At 36.7% G+C, this 19526-nt stretch overlaps 1 protein-coding gene across 1 annotated transcript; it reads left to right on the top strand.

Moving 5' to 3' along the window:
- Positions 1 to 332: 332 nt before the first annotated feature.
- On the top strand, positions 333 to 18140 carry LOC132104294 (collagen alpha-2(IX) chain-like). Its single transcript, XM_059509665.1, has 33 exons — positions 333 to 423; positions 522 to 761; positions 1837 to 1911; positions 2754 to 2789; positions 2902 to 2964; positions 3643 to 3696; positions 3973 to 4008; positions 4235 to 4258; positions 6077 to 6130; positions 6340 to 6393; positions 6691 to 6741; positions 7522 to 7578; positions 7924 to 7977; positions 9279 to 9332; positions 9490 to 9543; positions 10363 to 10416; positions 10505 to 10558; positions 10795 to 10848; positions 10937 to 10990; positions 11401 to 11454; positions 11935 to 11979; positions 12123 to 12176; positions 12259 to 12312; positions 12400 to 12453; positions 13187 to 13258; positions 13657 to 13692; positions 13822 to 13866; positions 13961 to 13993; positions 15145 to 15291; positions 15528 to 15582; positions 17426 to 17614; positions 17711 to 17788; positions 17865 to 18140. The coding sequence occupies exons 2-33, from the start codon at positions 690 to 692 to the stop codon at positions 18068 to 18070; spliced, it is 2076 nt and encodes a 691-aa protein (XP_059365648.1). The 5' UTR covers positions 333 to 423; positions 522 to 689; the 3' UTR covers positions 18071 to 18140.
- Positions 18141 to 19526: the final 1386 nt, after the last annotated feature.

The following is a 19526-nucleotide window of genomic DNA, read 5'->3' as shown; positions in this document are numbered from 1 at the left end:
TAATGTTTACAATAGATGAAATTACGTTGGTTTTGGACATTTGTCATTAGACTTTGTGAACCACTGTTCACAAGTGGGGATTTGACTTCACACATCCATTAAAAATCACATTGAGCTCAAATCACCTGCTAGTTAAATGTTGTAGCAAAAAATGCCTAAGATAAGTTTCTGGTGTTGTACTTTTTAGGACTACATGTCCAAACCTCCTAATGCAGACCTGAACATCTGTTTATTTAGCCTCAAAAACAAACATTCCAGTGTCCAGAAGCTGCGTACATATTCAACAATCTATTGAGGTATTCAGAAAAGGGGGCTTGAGAAACACACAAAAGCAGCTGTGTCCAGTTCGAGTTCTAGAGCTCTAGTGAATGCATGGAGAATCAGCAGAAGTCTCCGCCTTCCACGCGTGTGATGGCTTCTCAGGTTTGTCTGGTCCTCATTGCGTTGGTTTCTCTAAGCTCCCTGAGTTCTCAGGGGCTGGCTGTAGGGCTGGGTTACACCTCTCTCATTCCTCCCCTCAGGTCCCTGCCACTGTGTTTTTCTTCCCTGTCCTGGGCAGCACACACACACACATTCACATACACACACCTTTCTTTTCCCTGGATCCACCATCCTGGGCTGAGAAGCCAGGAGAGAGGGTGGCAAGGTTTGGAGGAACCGCTGGGACAATTGAATAGCGATTCTTCACCATGGCTAGATTCTTCATCATCTTCAGAAGCTTGGTTCTGTTGCAGGCACTCTGCTTGGCTTTATCACAAGTGGTGAGTTTGGCTGTGGTTAACTACTTTTTCTTGGTGCTGGATGATCTTGAGGATGAGATCGTGCATCTTGGAGAACATCTTATGGATTTAGAAATGATTCACTGTATGGATTGGACTGGATTGTCAGTCAAAATGCCAATAGATGAAGTTAATTTAAATGAAATTCATGTAGTTAGTTCATAAGTTTGGTTAGATTACATGTATACTGAAGACTTTTGATAAAGTTAGGCTTTTTAGTTGTTTGATCTTCTGACAGTTTATCCAAATGGATTATATTGCTTTCTACAGCATGCAGATACAAGAGGCCTGGTATTTAAAAATATACTCTTTTTTTTTCCTTTTCAGTCAGTGTTATCTTTTGATTCTGAAAGCTCAAACTATTTAGTTCAGTAAATGAAATGAATAAAATATGAAGATGAAAGTGAACGTAAGACAAATGTAGAGAGAAGAGAAGGTAGAAAGGAGCGAGTACAAAGAGGCCATTGAAAATACACTGCTGCCAGAAGCTGATATCCAAACAGACAGAACCTGAAACTGCTCTCAGCAGAATAACACATACTTGTCACATTTAGAAGGACCAACTCAGTCCAATGCTTGCATGCAGCTCATATGCATGAAATGCAATGCATTAAATGAATGTGCATTCATTTTGAGTCAACCACCTTATCAAGTAATGCATTGCAAAATAGATGTATCTTTGATGCTGAATGGGGGAGGGTCTGTGGAAACATTCCCAGCCTCTCTTTTCCCACCCCGGATACCCTGATTGCACAGCCTCTGCCTTTAATTTATTTTTCATCATAAACCTTGTTCTGTCTATCAAATGTAAATATTTAACCATGTCTGAGGCAGTGTTGTTATTGTTAACTAAAACAATAGTACACATCTTTTTTTTTTCTTTCTTCAGTAATAGAAATAAAGCTGAAATTAAACAAAAAATTCACTTAAAATGTTATGAAAAAAATGTAACTGCCAGTAATTATCGTCAACAATATTCATTTTAAATAATTCTGAATTAAAACATATAATATAATCAATTGCATACAGTTGGCTGTTTTCATGTGTTTCATTTTAGACCGGTCCACCCGGACCGCAGGGGCCCCTTGGTCCCCCTGGCCCCGCTGGAACTCCCGGCTCTGACGGCATTGATGTGAGTATAGGAGCCGCCTGGCTGCACCACAGGTCGAGCTGGTACACAGACAGTCATTGTGCACCTTGTTTCAGGAGCTCTGTATTCATCTTCACTACCAAAATCTTGCCAACAGAGGGCGCAAGAAATAAAAACAATCACACAAAAAGGTTCTGTTAGAGGTTGAATCTTCCCCATACTGAGAGATGGCTACTAGATGTTGATTATTTGGTACAGTTGTGTCCCAGGCTGGAATCAGTAAAGACACTCAGACTGATCCACTGCATAGCAAAAACAGAAACAGGATCCCCCATGTTCCTTCATAAACTCTATTATTCCAGGATATTTCGATTTTATTGTCATAATTAGTGATAAATGCATACAGAAATATAAATATATTCATCAACATATTCTTATAGTAGTTATTATATATAGAATTATGACACCCAACGGAAAATACTATAAATCTGAGCTTATGAATGGGTCATGGTGGAGAAGAAGTTATTGTTGGTGGAGTTATACATATAATTTATTTACATTTTATTTTTAGACATTTCTTTGACATTGTAAAACCACATAGACATGTGTTAACATGCTACATTTAGCAGAGGCTGTGAGAATTTGAGGTTATGAGTTATGTTTAATAGGTTCATGATATCATGCTTATACTTTAATGCAGTGTTGTTGTTGTTATATTTTTTTCTTTAGAAAAAAAAAAAAAAAACTTAATTATTAGTGCCATTAAATTTTAGTGATAATTATCTTTACTATAGAGTCAACTGTTGTGTGTGTGTGTAATTTGTCCCCATGCTTTACATTGGTTGTCTTTGCTCATGTGTCTTTTTTTTTACCCTAATTTACAGGGTGAAAAGGGTCGTCCTGGACCACCTGGACCACCAGTAAGTAGTACCCACTGTTCATATTTATATATTTACACTACCATTCAAAATGTTGTATTAAAATCATACTCCAATAACTGAGAGTGTTTGTCATGTGTGAACCACTTCACAGGGTCAAAAGGGAGAGTCAGGTGAGCCTGGTCCTGATGGATCTCCAGGGGAGGATGGCATTGATGTGAGTGACACCTACAATTAAGGAATTACAATTATGAACTTTCATGAGGTTATTGATCAGTCATAATTTAGTTGGGGGGGGGGGGGATTATCCCTAAATAAGTCATTTGGAGGTGAATAATAATGCATATTTCAGTATCCTGTCAAGTTCTCATTTAAATAAAAACAAAGCAAAACTGGAGCTAAATCTCATTTTCAATCATTGCATTTGTTTTGTAATGAGCAATGGCATTTGAATCATGTTCTGGTGGAGGTTATTCACACCTCCACTCTGAAGTGTTGGCATGAGACTGAGAAATGAGATGTTAGTCCTAATGAGCAACACTTTCTCAGTCACATGCTAGGAAGCAAACATTCCTAATTGGATTTTCTGGTTAATCTGATCTGGAATGTCAATCCCTATTTTTTTGTTTTCTGTCTCTGCCCCCCCGCCCTCTCTATTAGATTGTTAATCTGAGGACCTATCAGTGTATAAATGTATTTTTAAAAAGTTTTGACAATTAATGAGTGTATGCACATAGATCTTTACATATTACTATAGACGTTCTGCTTATAAATGACCTGCTTAACATTTCACATCACCTTAGACGTGTTAACATGACCCAGTGTATGATTCCATATAAATAGTTACTGTCTGATTATTATTCAGGAGGCTTGTTTATCTCTGTTATGTCTCCAGGGTTTGATTGGTGCTAAGGGTGAGAGGGGCCCTCATGGTAATCCTGGACCAAAGGTCAGGAAATCATTTGTTTTTTTCTTAATGGATGCAGAGTTCACACAATGTATATTCATGCAGATCATCATTTGGCCAACAAATGCACATAATATATAATTTAATGTTTAACAAGTGATGATAGAGGGCAACAACTGAATATTATGAATAACGTGAATATCATCTAGGCATATTGAGAATATTATGAATAACATATAATCTTTTCAGTCCTTGTTATTCTAGAAGTGTATAAGAATGGAATGCATCTAATTTCACATGTTTTATTGATTTTCACAGGGTCAGCCAGGGTCTAGTGGACCACCAGGGCGACCTGTAAGTATAAAAAATATGTTATGAATTTGTTGAACAAAAAATAATTGTGTGAGACCACCACCTGCAGCTACCCCAGTTATTCAACAGATGATATTGGACAAAAATATTACAATTCCTGATTTTTGGTGTTTTAGTACTTCTAAGGACACAAGGCATTGTATTCCAGTAGTAATGGACTACAATCAAGATCTGTTTGCTAATTTTTTTATTTTCTTTTTACCTTTAGGGACCTGGACTGCCTGGACTTCCTGTAAGTAACCTAGTTCATAATCTATTTAAAGGTCCCATGACATGGATTATTTCCTTTTCTTTAAATGCTTTTTAATGTTTCCTTAGGTGTACTTATATTGTTAGTATGATTTTTACATTTAAAATTTAGAAATAAAAAGCATTTTTTATATCCTGATATTAGCCCTCTGGCTTGAATGCTCTGTTTGAAGGGGCGTGTCTGCTGTGAGACTCCGAGGAAACGACAACTGTTGTGATTGGCTGACATCTTTGCATTTGAAATGCGCATTACATGTGGACCCCTCTCAATATATATATATATATATATATATATATATATATATATATATATATATATATATATATATATACCACAGCTGTCGAGATTAACGAATCGTGGATTTGTTGATTATATAATTATTTTTTCGATCTTTTCCCATCACATGAAAGGCTGCAGTGATGAGCAGCATTGAGTAGACAGGGTCTGTTTATCGCGTGAATGCAGTCATCTCGTCATTATTGCAACACGTTTTCTCTCACAAAATGCTTTCACCACAACTAACAGCAAACACATGAATACAGTAAGAGCTTTGTTGTGCAGCATAACAGCGTCATTCATTGTAACGGCAGTTTAGGCAAGTGTGCAGATATACTCGCGATGTGTGAGAGCTCCGAAAAAAAGGGAGCGTTCTTTGATCGCTCTCTGTAGTTAAATCACAATTTAAATAACAGATTTGTTTCATGCTACTAAGAGAAACAACGTGAAGTTGATCGTTTAGTCACTGGCTTGATTCACTGATGCATAAACAGTATTAAACGATTTAGAAAGAAAGTCTGTGTGAACTTGAATGATTAACTACACATCAGAAACCACTGATCACAGATCAGGCATTAATAAACACTGTTACTCACTGTTTGTGCCGGTGCTGTCGAATCCATATCATAAAAGTCTGTTTGTAACGCCTGTGCTGACATTGCGACTGAATTATATGTCAATATTTGGGCGGGCAAAGCAGAGAAAGGGGAGGTAACATTTCTCTTTACAACGTCACAAAGAGGAGATTCCAGATCAGCCTGTTTGAGCTTCCGTTTTCTCAAAGGCAGAGGAAGATAGTAAAATATCGATTTACACCGATTAAAATTTTTAGAAACTTGGGGACCACATACATGCTAGGGGAAGTCATATTAATGTTAAAAAACCTCAGAAAGTGAAATTTTCATGTCATGGGACCTTTAATTTCCTTAATTCGCTTTCCCTTATTTAACTTATTTTATTTAGGACTTCTTTTATTTAGGGCCTGAGCACTGATGGTGCAAAGAACCTCTTGGAATTATTCTGTTTATTATATTACTGTCATTATATAAACCACATCTTTCATGGTTATTATTATTATATTTATTTTATGTCTTTTTTACATTCCCTTATTGTATAGCTGTATCTTATATTTTATATTTGATCTATATTTTTAGGCTCCACTGTTAGTGTTATCTGTAGGCACCAGGGGTCTGAGAGTAACGCAATTTCGATTCTCTATGTATGTACTGTGGAAGAATTGACAATAAAGCAGACTTGACTTGAACTGATTGTTTAATTATAATCATATATAACCATAGTGATTTGTTTTTCTCACATACAGTTTCAGTGAAAATATCTGGTGCACCTAAACTGTTTGTTTAAAAAAACGTTTTTACAATACAAACCATAAAAAAACTTCTGAATCCTTCTGGGATCTTAGCCCACAGAGGTTTTGTCTGGTTTTAGATTCGACAGCACACTCTTACTAATGTATCAGATTAATAAACAAGTGTATACATTTTACTGCTCATTATATCATTACAGGGAGCAGCAGGCACCATTGGGCTTCCTGGACAAATTGGGCCTACTGGGTCAAAGGTGGGACTCATTTGAATATATATCTTCGTAACAACACGACAGTATCCAGATCTTTCATGGTTAAGAATGCTGTTTATACTTAACCTTTGATACTAGCTAAGACAATTGTTTTTGCTGTAGATTGAATAGTAAAAAAAAAAAAAAAAATCTCACTCATTAAATGTACTGCTGAACTGATGCCCACTTGAACTCAAACTCTCATACCACAGGGTGACATGGGAAGTCCTGGTCCTCCAGGAATACCCGGACATCCAGGAAAGCCAGTAAGTGACAGAATGTTTCATTTACTGCACTTTGAAATGTAGTCTTCTCAAGTCAAACCACAAAATCCAATTCTATGTATAAAGCTGTAGGGCTGAAAATGAATCAGAACAATGAAATGACATCTCATCTCATAACTACTGCAATTCCAAGCATACATTTTATTTCATTTTCTGCTTTATTTCATTTTATTTGAAGGCATCCATTTGGGATCTGATTTAGAACTGTATTACTTTCTTCCCAGCCACCTGCATTTATATCCATTTTCTCAGTTTTTCTTATCTCACTGTCATTTTCAGGGTCCACCAGGGAAGTTTCTGGGTTTAGAGGAAGGCAGTGCTGACTTACAGGTAAGGTGATGTCTGCATGATAGTGATACATTTAATTCTAAATATTATATTATGATAATATTTCTGTATTTTCATATTTACTATTTATAGTATAAAACAACATAATTCGTTTGGAGTAAGTTTGAAAATATTCATATACAAAAGCTGTTGTTGAAAATGTGGTTGTAAAGTTGATTCATTTAATGTGTTGTCATTCACAATGATTTATTTGGGTAGGGTGCCCACAAATAATCCTACAGTCCTACACTGTACATTACTCATCTTCCAAACGGCTCATATTTATACCTTAACTATATCTTTCTCCTGGCTTTCTTCTTATATTTGGCCTATCAGAATCAGCCCTTCTCTGTATTTGGTTTCTCTCAGAGTTTGTCCTGTTAGACCTTACACACCCCTTATTGATCACAGTGTTCATAAATTTTCCTAATAAGCTTAATTAAATGGGTGCCGTCGAAGGTTTCTGCCCATTAGCACCTCTCTGGATCAAGAAGCAGAGCGGGTTTCAGTCTGCCAGGAGTCTGGATCTGGATCAATCCTTAGCATCCATTTACTGTAATTAGAGGGCTGGTGGTCTGAGATCTATAAAAAAATAAATAATGAGTATAAAATATAATGAGTATAAAAAAATAAATAAATATAATAAAAAAAAATATTCCAAGGCCTTAACGCACTTTTTAACCCAGCCGTGATGGTTTGAATTAAACAAACCTTTGATTGTTTAGCCTGTGTTATCTACAATGTTACACTTTTTTAATCTGATGTTGCCGATGTGTGTTCTAGTGTCCAACCAACTGTCCACCTGGGCCAAAAGGTCCTCAGGGCCTACAGGGAGTGAAGGTCAGTAAGTTAACCTTTTATACTTTCTCAAATGTCTTTGTTGTGAATTAATATGCCTATTGTTAAAGGATATTTCAAAGGCCTGCAACCACTTTCCCCATAGCTGCATTTACAAAATGTCCCAGCCTTGAGTGCTTTATTGTAATATGGCACACACACACACACACACACACACATACTGTGTTACACACATAAACTTATGTTACTCCTTACACTATGTCTGCACAAGCATTTTGCATCATAGTTGATATTATACCTGTACGTGAAATGACCAATCAGCATTTCTAAAATATTTTACAAAGTGGTAGTATTTAATGACTGATCATGAAACTATTTTAATCACAGGGACATAAAGGTCGCTCTGGGGTATTGGGAGATCCAGGTAGCATCGGAAGAGTGGTATGTTTTTTTTTTCTTTCTGATGATGTATGTTATAATAATAATAATAACAACAACAATTGCACACACACACACACACACACACACACACACACACACACACACACACACACACACACACACACACACACACACACACACACACACAATACTACTACTACTAATAATAAAAATAATAACACTTACAATAATGTTCCATTTCGTAATATTGCTTAACTACATTAGTTAACATGAACTAACAATATTCTTCTAAAGCATTAATCTTAGTTAATGTAATTTTAACAGTAACATTATTAAAAACAAGTTGTATCAGTTAATATTATTTGATTAACCTGAGCTAAAGTAAACAAACAATGAACAGTTATAATTTTATTAAATAACATTAACAAATATTATTAAATACTGCAACAAATGCAATGCTCATTGTTGGTTAATATTAGTCAATACATTAAATGTGAACTAATGGAACCTTATAGTAAAGTGTTACCATCACAACCACAACAACACTAATAATAATAATAATAATAATAATAATAATAAAATGTAAATTAAAATTAAAATTTTCATTTGTACATTCATTTGTTATTTTTTTTAGTCTGCTAAAACATTATTGATGTTATGGTGTGTACACTTTGTAACCACAAAGGGGCGCATGTGAGCACCTTTCCGAATGATTAAATGACGCGAAAGACGTCCCCTTACAACTTTAAACCTCTTAAATCTCTCATAATGTGTAAAATGCAGAGAAGAACAAAACATACTGATTGGTTGGTAAAGTTAACTTAACCCTGTTTATTATGAAGCATCCAGATCATGCTTTGAGGTGCCCCAGTATCTCACCCAAAACACAGTGTCCATCAGCAGAGCAAGATTATGTGTTAATGGAGCCCCTCAAGGCATATAACTGCCTCTAATCTGAGCGTGAGTCACAGACAGAACTCATTGACCCAGATGAAAGGAGAAGGGGGGCTGGAAGGTACTGAGAAGTTACTGCGTTGTGTATTAATCAGACTTAATGATTCCTACAAGGACATTACAGTGGACTACAGGGACAGAGCGGATTTACCCATAATGCAGAGCATGACTGTCCAAGCTCTAGTTATAAGTCTTTGGGAAGTGTTGACTTTAAAATTGAAATTCAGAACAAAATCGTCATGTATATTAAAAATAATTTTAGCCACAGTGTCATAAAGCGACAAACCACATAATATCCCAAAATAAAAGAAAGACTAAGGGCCATTAGCTATTATTTTTTCTTCAGAAGGTAAGTATCCGTTTCATCCTTGTATTCTCATCCTTAGGGCACAAAGGGTGAAGTCGGCATCTCCGGTGAACAAGGAATACCAGGCCCTCCAGTAATGTATTTATTTCTGTCCTGGTTTGACTTTGGCTATTTTATAATGTAAGCCTCTGTTGCTGTTACATCATGGCAAGTCATTTTAGCACTACCTTTTATTAAGGTCCTAAGATCGACTGTGAAATAAAATATCTGCTCTACCACAATAACTTTAGGGTCCACAGGGTCTGAGAGGGTATCCAGGAATGGTGGGGCCCAAAGGCGGGACGGTGAGTCACAGTTCCCAAAATATTACTCTTCATCTCTTTATGGATACACAAAATATGATTTTGACTGGTCTGAGGAGATATATGAAGGGGCAGTTGACAACATCAGTTTTACTACTGTTAACTAAAAAACTATAACTTTAAAAAAAAGTGAAATAAAGCTGCAATAACATAGAATATAAATATTAGATGGAAAACCTAAAGTTAAAAACTTTAATGTTGCTTTGGCAATGAACTGAAATAGAATACGTTTAAGATAAAGCAGTAAATTATTAAAACTAAAATTTATATAAAAATTAATTAAAGCTAAAACATTCAAATTAGAATTATATATATAACAATATATATAACAATATATAACATATAACAATCAGAATTTAATGTAAAATTTTCAGAAATTCTATCACAGTATTTAATTAATAATAAAATAACAGTGGAGAACATATAGGAGATGAGGACAACATTCGATCCGTCTCGGAGTTAAAGACATGACTATAAATAATACACATTTAGCATATTGACAGCTGAGGCTGTGCAGATTTGGTCCATTAAGTCTGTGGCTAATACCATTACACAGTCTTTGTGTGTGAGATGAGACAATTATTTTGCCAGGCTGTTTTAAATGTAAGCGCATACAGCTTATTTTAGCTTCCCCACAGAACTGTACGAATCGATAGATTTGCATACACGTGTTTTATTATATTCTGAACCAAACCCAGTGGAATGTACACAAACATTGCACAACTTCAATTGCTTTTGTAAGACTGCAGATCTCCACAGACTGAATTTTAATGACTTTGTGATTCACAACCTCTGTGACAGGGACCACGTGGTTATAAAGGAATTTCAGGACCGATCGGCATCCCTGGACGCCCTGTGAGTCTGCAAGTTTTGTACGAAAATATTTCATTTTCATAACTGACAAAAAAATACATCAAAATTATAATCTTACTGTGCAATACAGGGTGAAGAGGGACCCCAAGGACCACCTGGAGAGCCTGGTGACAAAGGCGACATGGTAAGTATTACTAATATTATTCACATTTATTACATCATTAATTTGATGTCATGGCACTTGTATACTGTTGTTGTTCTCTTGTTGACCTGACTGCTTCTAATGTTCTCATTTGTAAGTCGCTTTGGATAAAAGCGTCTGCTAAATGATTAAATGTAAATGTAAATTTGTCCTTCTACATGTTCATTTATCAAACTTTTCATCAAGTTATCTATTAATTCCTGCTGTTGTTCCCGTAGGGAGAGAGTGGTATACGAGGGCCTCAGGGAGTGGTCGGAAAGAAGGGAGAGAACGTAAGAAAGGATCTGGCTAATCTGAATGCAATTTAAAACAGGCCCCTAATCTTAGGCTCTTAATCTTTTGATTAATGTGCATTGTCAGGGTCTTCCAGGAATTGATGGAAAAGATGGAACTCCTGGCATCCCGGGAATAAAGGTATGGATTAAATCAGTCTATCTATCTATCTATCTATCTATCTATCTATCTATCTATCTATCTATCTATCTATCTATCTATCTATCTATCTATCTATCTATCTATCTATCTATCTATCTATCTATCTATCTATCTATCTATCTATCTATCTATCTATCTATCTATCTATCCCTAACCATGTCTAATAAAATGATGATGATGATATAATATATGAAAAAAAAAAAAAAAAAAAAAAAAAAAAAAAAAAAAAAAAAAAAAAATATATATATATATATATATATATATATATATATATATATATATATATATATATATATATATATATATATATATATATATATATATATATATATATATATATATATTAAATTCATGAATGCTGCACTGTCTTGTACTTTTTTTTTTGTTAGGGTGCTACGGGACAAAATGGAAGACCTGGAGCTCCTGGTCTCCAGGGAGACCCTGTAAGTAGAATTTCATACTTCATTATCTTTTCGATGCAAAATCTGCATTAGATGTGCAAGGAACCCTTTCCCATCTTCCTCACATCTGTCCATTGTGTTCCCTTTGTGAAATGAGGGTGATTTAAGGTAAAAAAAAAGTAAAAAGTGTAGTGTATTTTCTGTCTACAGTCCCAGCGTGACATTCTTGCCCTGACTATTTTAGAGCCTAAACCACCTTGAAATTGTTCGTGCTATTTACTATTCATCATCATCAAACATGACTCTCCTGGTGACTTGGGGTAATGGAGTGTGCTGGTTATGATACAAAACTTAACAACGTAACTGTGCAAGCCATAATACAAGCAGCCTCACTAACAGGATGAGTTATTGCAGCCTTGTTCTGATATCAGCACAGAGTAGAGGACAGACATGAAGCTCTTCACGGAGGTCTGCAGGGGTCACTACATTCATTCTCCATGCAATTCTTCATATTTTTTTTAGGGTTTGCCTGGTATGCCCGGAGGCAAGGGGGAAATGGGTGTTAAGGTGAGATCATGCAGTTATTTTATGAATGCGTACATAGTTTTTGTGGAACCATACTAGTTTTTGGATGTCTGTTGATACTATTCTATCCATTAGTGCATCATTCCACCCCTTTCAATAATTTATGTGTTCCATTTTGAGTTTAGGGTGAGCCAGGACCCAGAGGCTTGATGGGAATGCAAGGTCTTCCAGGACCTCAAGTATGTCACATCATTCAAGGACAGTTTTATACATAATCCAAAAGCTTTTTCTGGCTTCTCATTATGTTTCTCGTTCTTTTAGGGAGAGCCTGGTCCTCCAGGTGGACCTGGCATGGAGGGAGTCCCAGGACCAAAGGTCAGTGGCTATCCCCATTTACAAATTTCATTTCATTAACTTTAAAGGAAGCTCTCTTTTCTTAACTTTTCGGTTCTTATTCAATAGGGTGACCGGGGCGAAAGAGGACCAGTTGGGCCTCCTGGTATTGTTGGCTTGCCTGTAAGTTTCTTTATTTTTCAGACATTTATTTTCATATATTTATTAATTTCTGCTATAATCAGGGTTTCCAGGCTCAGAAACCCTGGAGATATTGGGGAAGATCAATTTTTTTTAAACAAAAATTAAAACAAACAATAATAAATAATAGAAGAAGAAACTGTACAAAATACATTTCAAAAACATCTATAGAGTCTATAAAATATGTATAAAATGTATAATAATTATAAAAATATATTAGGTAACACTGGAAGTCTTTATATACAATGACTTTATCTATGAATTATATTTTTATATAATGCATTATTACAGTATTTGTAATGCATTAATAATCCCTTATAAGGCACTTGTATGGTCCCATGAATAATTGCACAGTTAAAATACATTATAATACTTTTTATGATTGCACCCCTTAGAAAGCACAATGCAATAAAACACAACATACTATTTCAGATGTAGTAAGCAATCCGCAAATAGGAATGCATTTTTATTTTGATTACAATTATGTATGCTCTGCAACATAGATTATGAATGCCTTTATAATGCATTATACAAAAAAGTTACAAATAAATTGTCACTGTTTTTTTAAATACTTATCCTATCAACACAATATATACAAGAAATGTAATGAAAAACTGATGAGAATTCATTGCTTAGAAAAATGTGGGATCCATATATATGTATTTATAATTGGTCTATTTCAATCCTTCACTGGTCTTCTCTGTTGTACCTGCAGGGCAGTAAGGGAGAGAGGGGACCCATGGGTGTCCCAGGTGCTCAGGGTCTAACTGGAACCAAGGGTGACAAGGTTTGTGACCATATAAACAGTAATTAAGGGTAAATGAACTTTCTTCCTGTTTAAACTCTGTTGACCTGTTGACCACATGGGGGCAGTCTTCACTCATGATTGGATTTTTTTCACTGGAGGACATCTATGCACTTAGATAATTCATGTCCATGTTTCCAAATAATACCCCTCAGTTCAGTTTGAAATATACTCTTATGGACACTTTAATGTTTGTTGTCCTTTAATCTATGATATCCTTGCTGTTTAATACATTGAATATTGGAAGTAAAAGCCAGCTGATTTAATGTGCTCAGAGAGTTTACGGTAAAGTAAGATATTACCACCAATAAATTCCATGCGTCTCAACCATTAGGGCTGACACTGAGAGATGTCTGATGTACAATTGCATCTCCTTACAGGGATTCCAAGGCAAAGTGGGATCAAAGGGAGATGTTGTGAGTACACCCTCAGATAAATGCATGCACGTATTTATGGAGTGAAATAGAAACCATACATCACAGTCCACATCATAAAAGATAACGACTGAAGGTGACGTTGATGGATATCACCTGCTTCTTTCACAGGGTGATCCTGGTGTAGAGGGATTGGCTGGGGAGAAAGGAGAGAAGGTAAATAAGGCCATAGTCTGATACATTTATGTAATAGATTGGTTCCAAAGGACTTCTGTTCATCTTGAAACTGCGTCTCTCTCTGTCTTAACAGGGACAATCTGGGGAGCCCGGATCTAAGGGACAGGTAAGGACAGTGTGAAGAGCACAGATAATGCCAGGTGAAATACATTATTTAGTTAGATTGTTTTACAATGCCGAAGGACATGAGAAAGGCGAATTGTGTCCGTTTTTATTTTAATTTTAGAATACTTTTTGCTGTCTCAGTTTTATGAGCATATTTAAACAAGCCATTCTGATGTGTGAACCTTTGAGTTATGGGCAGGACTACTTTTTTTGTCCTAAAGATGGAAGATGGCATTTATGGCATTGTTGTCATTGTTAATTAAAATTACATTTAAATGATTCAAAATTATTTTCCTTAACTGAAATAAAGATGAAATCAAATCAAATATAATTACATAAAAAAACCTTTAACACTTACTTAAAAAAATAAATAAATAAATAGCTAAATAAATAAATAATGAAAATGAATATGAAATGTTGCCTTGGCAACTAACTGAAATATGTGAAAATATAAAATTACTAAAACTAAATCTGAAATAAAATAAATAAAATCTTAATAGAAGTACTGAACTAATAAAAATGACAAAAGCACATAAAAATATTAAAACATAAACTAAAAGAAGATAAAAGCTGAAAAATAAAAAAGGTAATTCAAAATATTAACAAATGTAGCAAACAATAAAATCCTTTATTAATTAAAAAAAAAAAAAAAAAAACAATTTATTAAGTATATTAACAGTATTTTAATAATGCTAAAATAGCACTGGTTTGTGGGGCATGTTCAGGGAAACTGTTTGGTAACAATCATCCGTATGAGCTTGCTCAGACTTATTATTCTTCTGCCCAAAACTCTGGCATGGAACAAGGTTTGTTCTACCAGATTAATGTTTTTATTTTTATTTATTTATTTATTTATTTATTTTTTTTACTGTAAATTGTGCAAAAAAAAGTATCTGTTTTATTATTAATTGTTATTATCGGCTTTGTAATAAATATTGGCTTTGTAATATTTTGCATAAAAAAGGGGAAAAATGGGAAGTACTGTATCACTCATATTTTCATTATTTTTGCTATTTCAATGGGTAGCACTAGTGACAAAGAAATGACATATTTCACCCCTAGGGTAATGATTTAACTTCAGCATCATCCTATAAAATAATACTGAACATCCCAGTTTCTATATTTCTTAATTACTGCCTTCTCTATCAACAGCAAGGTGTTACTGGTGACCCAGGGCACAACGGCCCTACTGGAGATCCGGGTAAACCAGGAGACCAGGGTCCTCCAGGCTTACCTGGTTCACGTGGCCTGCACGGAGAAAGAGGAGTTCCAGGGATGCCAGGAATACAAGGACCATCTGTGAGTGTTGAACAGCATCAACAAAACCTCAAGAACAGTTTCCAGCACATAAATCCCAACCTACATTACCCAAAAACATTCCGTTCAGCATTTTTTGCCTCCAATACAACAAAGCGAAAGTGTTACAACAGCCAGACAGGTTGCAATATAGCATGCAGCGCTCAGCACAATATAAAAACACTTGCAGAAAATACTTTAATGTGTGTTTTCCTCATTTTTATGATTTCGCTTTCCAGGGTCGTGATGCTACAGATCAGCACCTCATTGACGTAGTCCTGAAGATGCTTCAAGGTGAATAACAATAACTGTACTTTCTCTGAACAGCTGCGATCAGTGTATCAGGAAGATGGCTGCTAAATCTTACTTAAATCGTACACAGTACTTTTCATCCATCGAAATGTATTTCGAAACGTGCAACTCATCACTCCTCGGGGACAGCTTTCCTGCCAAACACTGTGGACTGTGTAGTCTGCAGCTGTGTATCTGCTGTTCAGAATAGACTAGCACACAGTTTTGTTTTCTCTGGGATTGTCAGTCTGTGTGCTCTCTGATCGCCTATTTTGCAAGAGAGAGATGACCTGAACCGGCCCGTGATAACCTCCGCTGGCTCCCACCATTTCACACAATGTAATCCCTCAGCCTTTCAGCCTGCGGTTGCACACTTACCTTCGCTTTTCATCCATCGAAATGTATTTCGAAACGTGCAACTCATCACTCCTCGGGGACAGCTTTCCTGCCAAACACTGTGGACTGTGTAGTCTGCAGCTGTGTATCTGCTGTTCAGAATAGACTAGCACACAGTTTTGTTTTCTCTGGGATTGTCAGTCTGTGTGCTCTCTGATCGCCTATTTTGCAAGAGAGAGATGACCTGAACCGGCCCGTGATAACCTCCGCTGGCTCCCACCATTTCACACAATGTAATCCCTCAGCCTTTCAGCCTGCGGTTGCACACTTACCTTCGCTTATACACACACACACACACACACACACGCTCACCTGAAGCGAGGGGAAGGATTTCTCTCTCATTCCCCATTGGAAAATTGATTAGATGTGGAGATTTGGTCAGTGTGACACTTCGAGAACTGGTCAACAGATGAATGTCCACCTCTGATATTTACCCAATATTGCAGGACACCCATTGAGATGTGACTGTGTGCTAAGCTAAGGTTCAACACTATTTGCAGGGATTCTTTTCGGGGTTGAGCACCTCCATCACACGTAACACTTTTTATTCGTCTGTGCTGCTCTTTCGGTGTTGTTCTATGTAAACATGAGCTAGATGGATGTGTTTAACCTCTGCGATCACGTTTAGAGTCTTTTGCAGTATTGCACATAAGGGGCTGTTCACACATAACATGTTTTTCCATTCCACTGTTCTACTTTCCCATTGTTTTTCAGTGTAAACAGGCTAGATGGACATGTTTGACCGTTGGGCTTTTCATTTGCAGCAATCTTTTAAAAGATTGCTTTTCCCCATTTCACTGACCATGTCTTATGTTTTTAAAGCAAATGTGTGGTATGTAGTAATGACCCTCATCATGGAATTCTATAAAAAAGAACTCACATTTTTACTTTTCACTGAGCTTCTTTTCCATTGTTTTCCTATGTAAACATGCTATATGAATTTGCTTAAATGTGTTGCTTTCATGTCTCACGTATGACACCGCATACTCAAGTTAAAATAAGTGGACAACATGCCACTCAAGTTAAAATAAGTGGAGATTTTAAGAAAAGAAATGTGTCTCCAGACCTTGCATTTTTTTATTGCACTGCCTTGCATCTCAAGGTTTAACATTTCACTGAGCTGCTTTTCAATAGTTTTTCTAATTAAGAAAAGGACATGTTTGACTGCTGCACTCATGTCTTTCACAGTATCGCACGACATGGCATTCTAAAAAAAGAAACACTCAAGTTAAAAGAACGAATGTTTGCAGCATCTTGTGCATGACATTGCGTTCCAAAAACAGTGTTCATGATGAAAGAAGTTCAGCCTTAAAAACTGCAGCTCTAGGCTTCCACTACCCTGTGTTTTTAGACACAAAAACATGTTCTGCATGAATGACTCTACTGTTTTTCAACTTATCTGATCTGAATCACTTTACACTGAACTTCCAGCTTTCTATTCTTCTGACAGAGAAGTTAGCAGCAGTAGCGGTGAGCTCCAAGAGAGCGGTGCTGGGTGGAGCAGGTGTGATGGGACCTCCGGGTCCTCCGGGACCACCCGGACCTCCAGGACCACAGGGTCCTCATGGACTGCCAGGCGGCCGTGGTATTCCTGGCATGATCGGGGCCTCAGGCCAGATAGGAAACACTGGTTTTAAAGGTGAAAAAACCTTCTAAATATAGATCTTGCTCTTGTGAAATACTGTCAGTCATCTTCATTACTTTAAAATCCCATCCCCATGTTTCCATTTTGCAGGAAAGAGGGGTACAAAGGGAGAGAGAGGAGATCCTGGCCGACCACATCCTGGCCAACCGGGACCTCCTGGACTGCCAGGTAAGCTCAAAGTCCACCGGTTAAGTCTGAATTGTCCAAATTGGTTTACTCAGCAGCCCATCCTGTTTTCTCACAGGTCCTCCAGGTCTTGACGGCGTGGCACGTGATGGTAGGCCAGGCGAACGAGGACCACATGGTGCAGCGGGTGAGCCAGGCCGCCCCGGAAAAGCTGGTCCTCCTGGACTTCCTGGATTTTGTGAAGCAGCTGCATGTTTGGCAGCCTCTGCCTACACTTCTCCCAGACTACAAGAGGCGGGAACAGTGAAGGGCCCATCCACTTAAATCAAGTCCTCAACTGGGGCATAAGAACATCTCGGAGAGAGAGAGAGAGAGAGAGAGAGAGAGAGAGAGAGAGAGAGAGAGAGATCAGAGTCAGAATAAATCAAAGATAAGGTGATGAATCATGGAAAGAGAGGCACACAGGCCTTTTCTTTATTGGACACCTTGTTAGGGGGGAGGGAACAGCCGCCGTCTGATATTGTGAACTTTTTGTATGCATTAGGATTGTTTATGAATGATTTGACATCTACAGATAGGAAGTTTTAAGTTGGCAATGTTAGCCGCTGCTGCTATGTGGCACCTCACAGTACAAAGAGATGTGAAACATTGCTAGTGACATCACTGATGACATCATCATCCTGCGCCCTGGACTAGAAGAACTGTGAGAATGCCAGTCAAACAAAGGTGCTGTTTTGTGTGTGATTTTTATTTTTAAAGTGTTATTTGTTTTATGAATCTGATCCAAACCTCTAAAAGATAAAGGATGATAATGAGATTTTTACATGCCAGGAAATTCCCCTATAATTGAACCAATAAAAAAAAAATATTTAAAGCTACTTTATTAATAGATTCTTTTACCTTGTGCTTCAGTGATCAGCTTCCTTGGCTCGAGAGGATACATAATGTCCCTGTTTGTATTGTACCTGTCCGATCCATGAATCAATGCCTCTGTTCTGCTCTTCTAGGTGAGACAGAGACATGCTCCCATTGACGTTATCCTCGATCCCATGCTGTAAATCTTTGTACTGTAAATGTGTATTCATTTTGAATGGACAGGGTGGGTTAGGAATACAAAACTAATATACATTTAATGAATTCAAACAGCATTCAGGATTAAACTCCAAACAATGCTCAGACTTTCCAGTGAAATACAAACCTGTATGCCACTTCCAAGATACTGTGTTATGTACTTATAGAAGATCTGATTATCTTCATCAACAGACTATTTATTGTTCTTTTTCTGGTTCGTCTGTAAAGACTCAAGTTTTCTTGCCTGGTTGTTCAGATTTACCCCAATCAATAAAAAGGAACGTTTTGTAAAACTCAATGTTCTTTTGTATCGTGAACATCTGAGAGAGGCAAACGATTTTAACTTTTGAAGAACTTACTTTCTCTCTTCTCGATCTCACGCGTCTTTTTTGGTTTAATAAAATATATTCATTTTGATGTCTAGCCTTGTTTGTGATAAGGCAGCAAGCATGAAATGCAAATGAAAAAGTAATGACCGGCATTACTTTTTCTAAACAAAAGAAATACAGAGATTATGTAATTTGTAAAGAAAAAGACACATTAAACAGTCTCCAATTCTCTCACATACAACAACAGAAGATTGTATTGCTCCGGGATTCTGGATTCTGAGGGCCAGTCGCAGCACTCAGCAGTCAGAAATGTTTTAATGCTTTCTGTCATTATGGCAGCACTGTCAGCTGATCATCTGGGTAACGACTGCTGTATACAT

This window comes from Carassius carassius, chromosome 25, assembly GCF_963082965.1.
Source record: "Carassius carassius chromosome 25, fCarCar2.1, whole genome shotgun sequence".
Lineage (NCBI taxonomy): Eukaryota > Metazoa > Chordata > Actinopteri > Cypriniformes > Cyprinidae > Carassius > Carassius carassius.
This window is presented reverse-complemented; position numbering and strand designations above follow the sequence as displayed.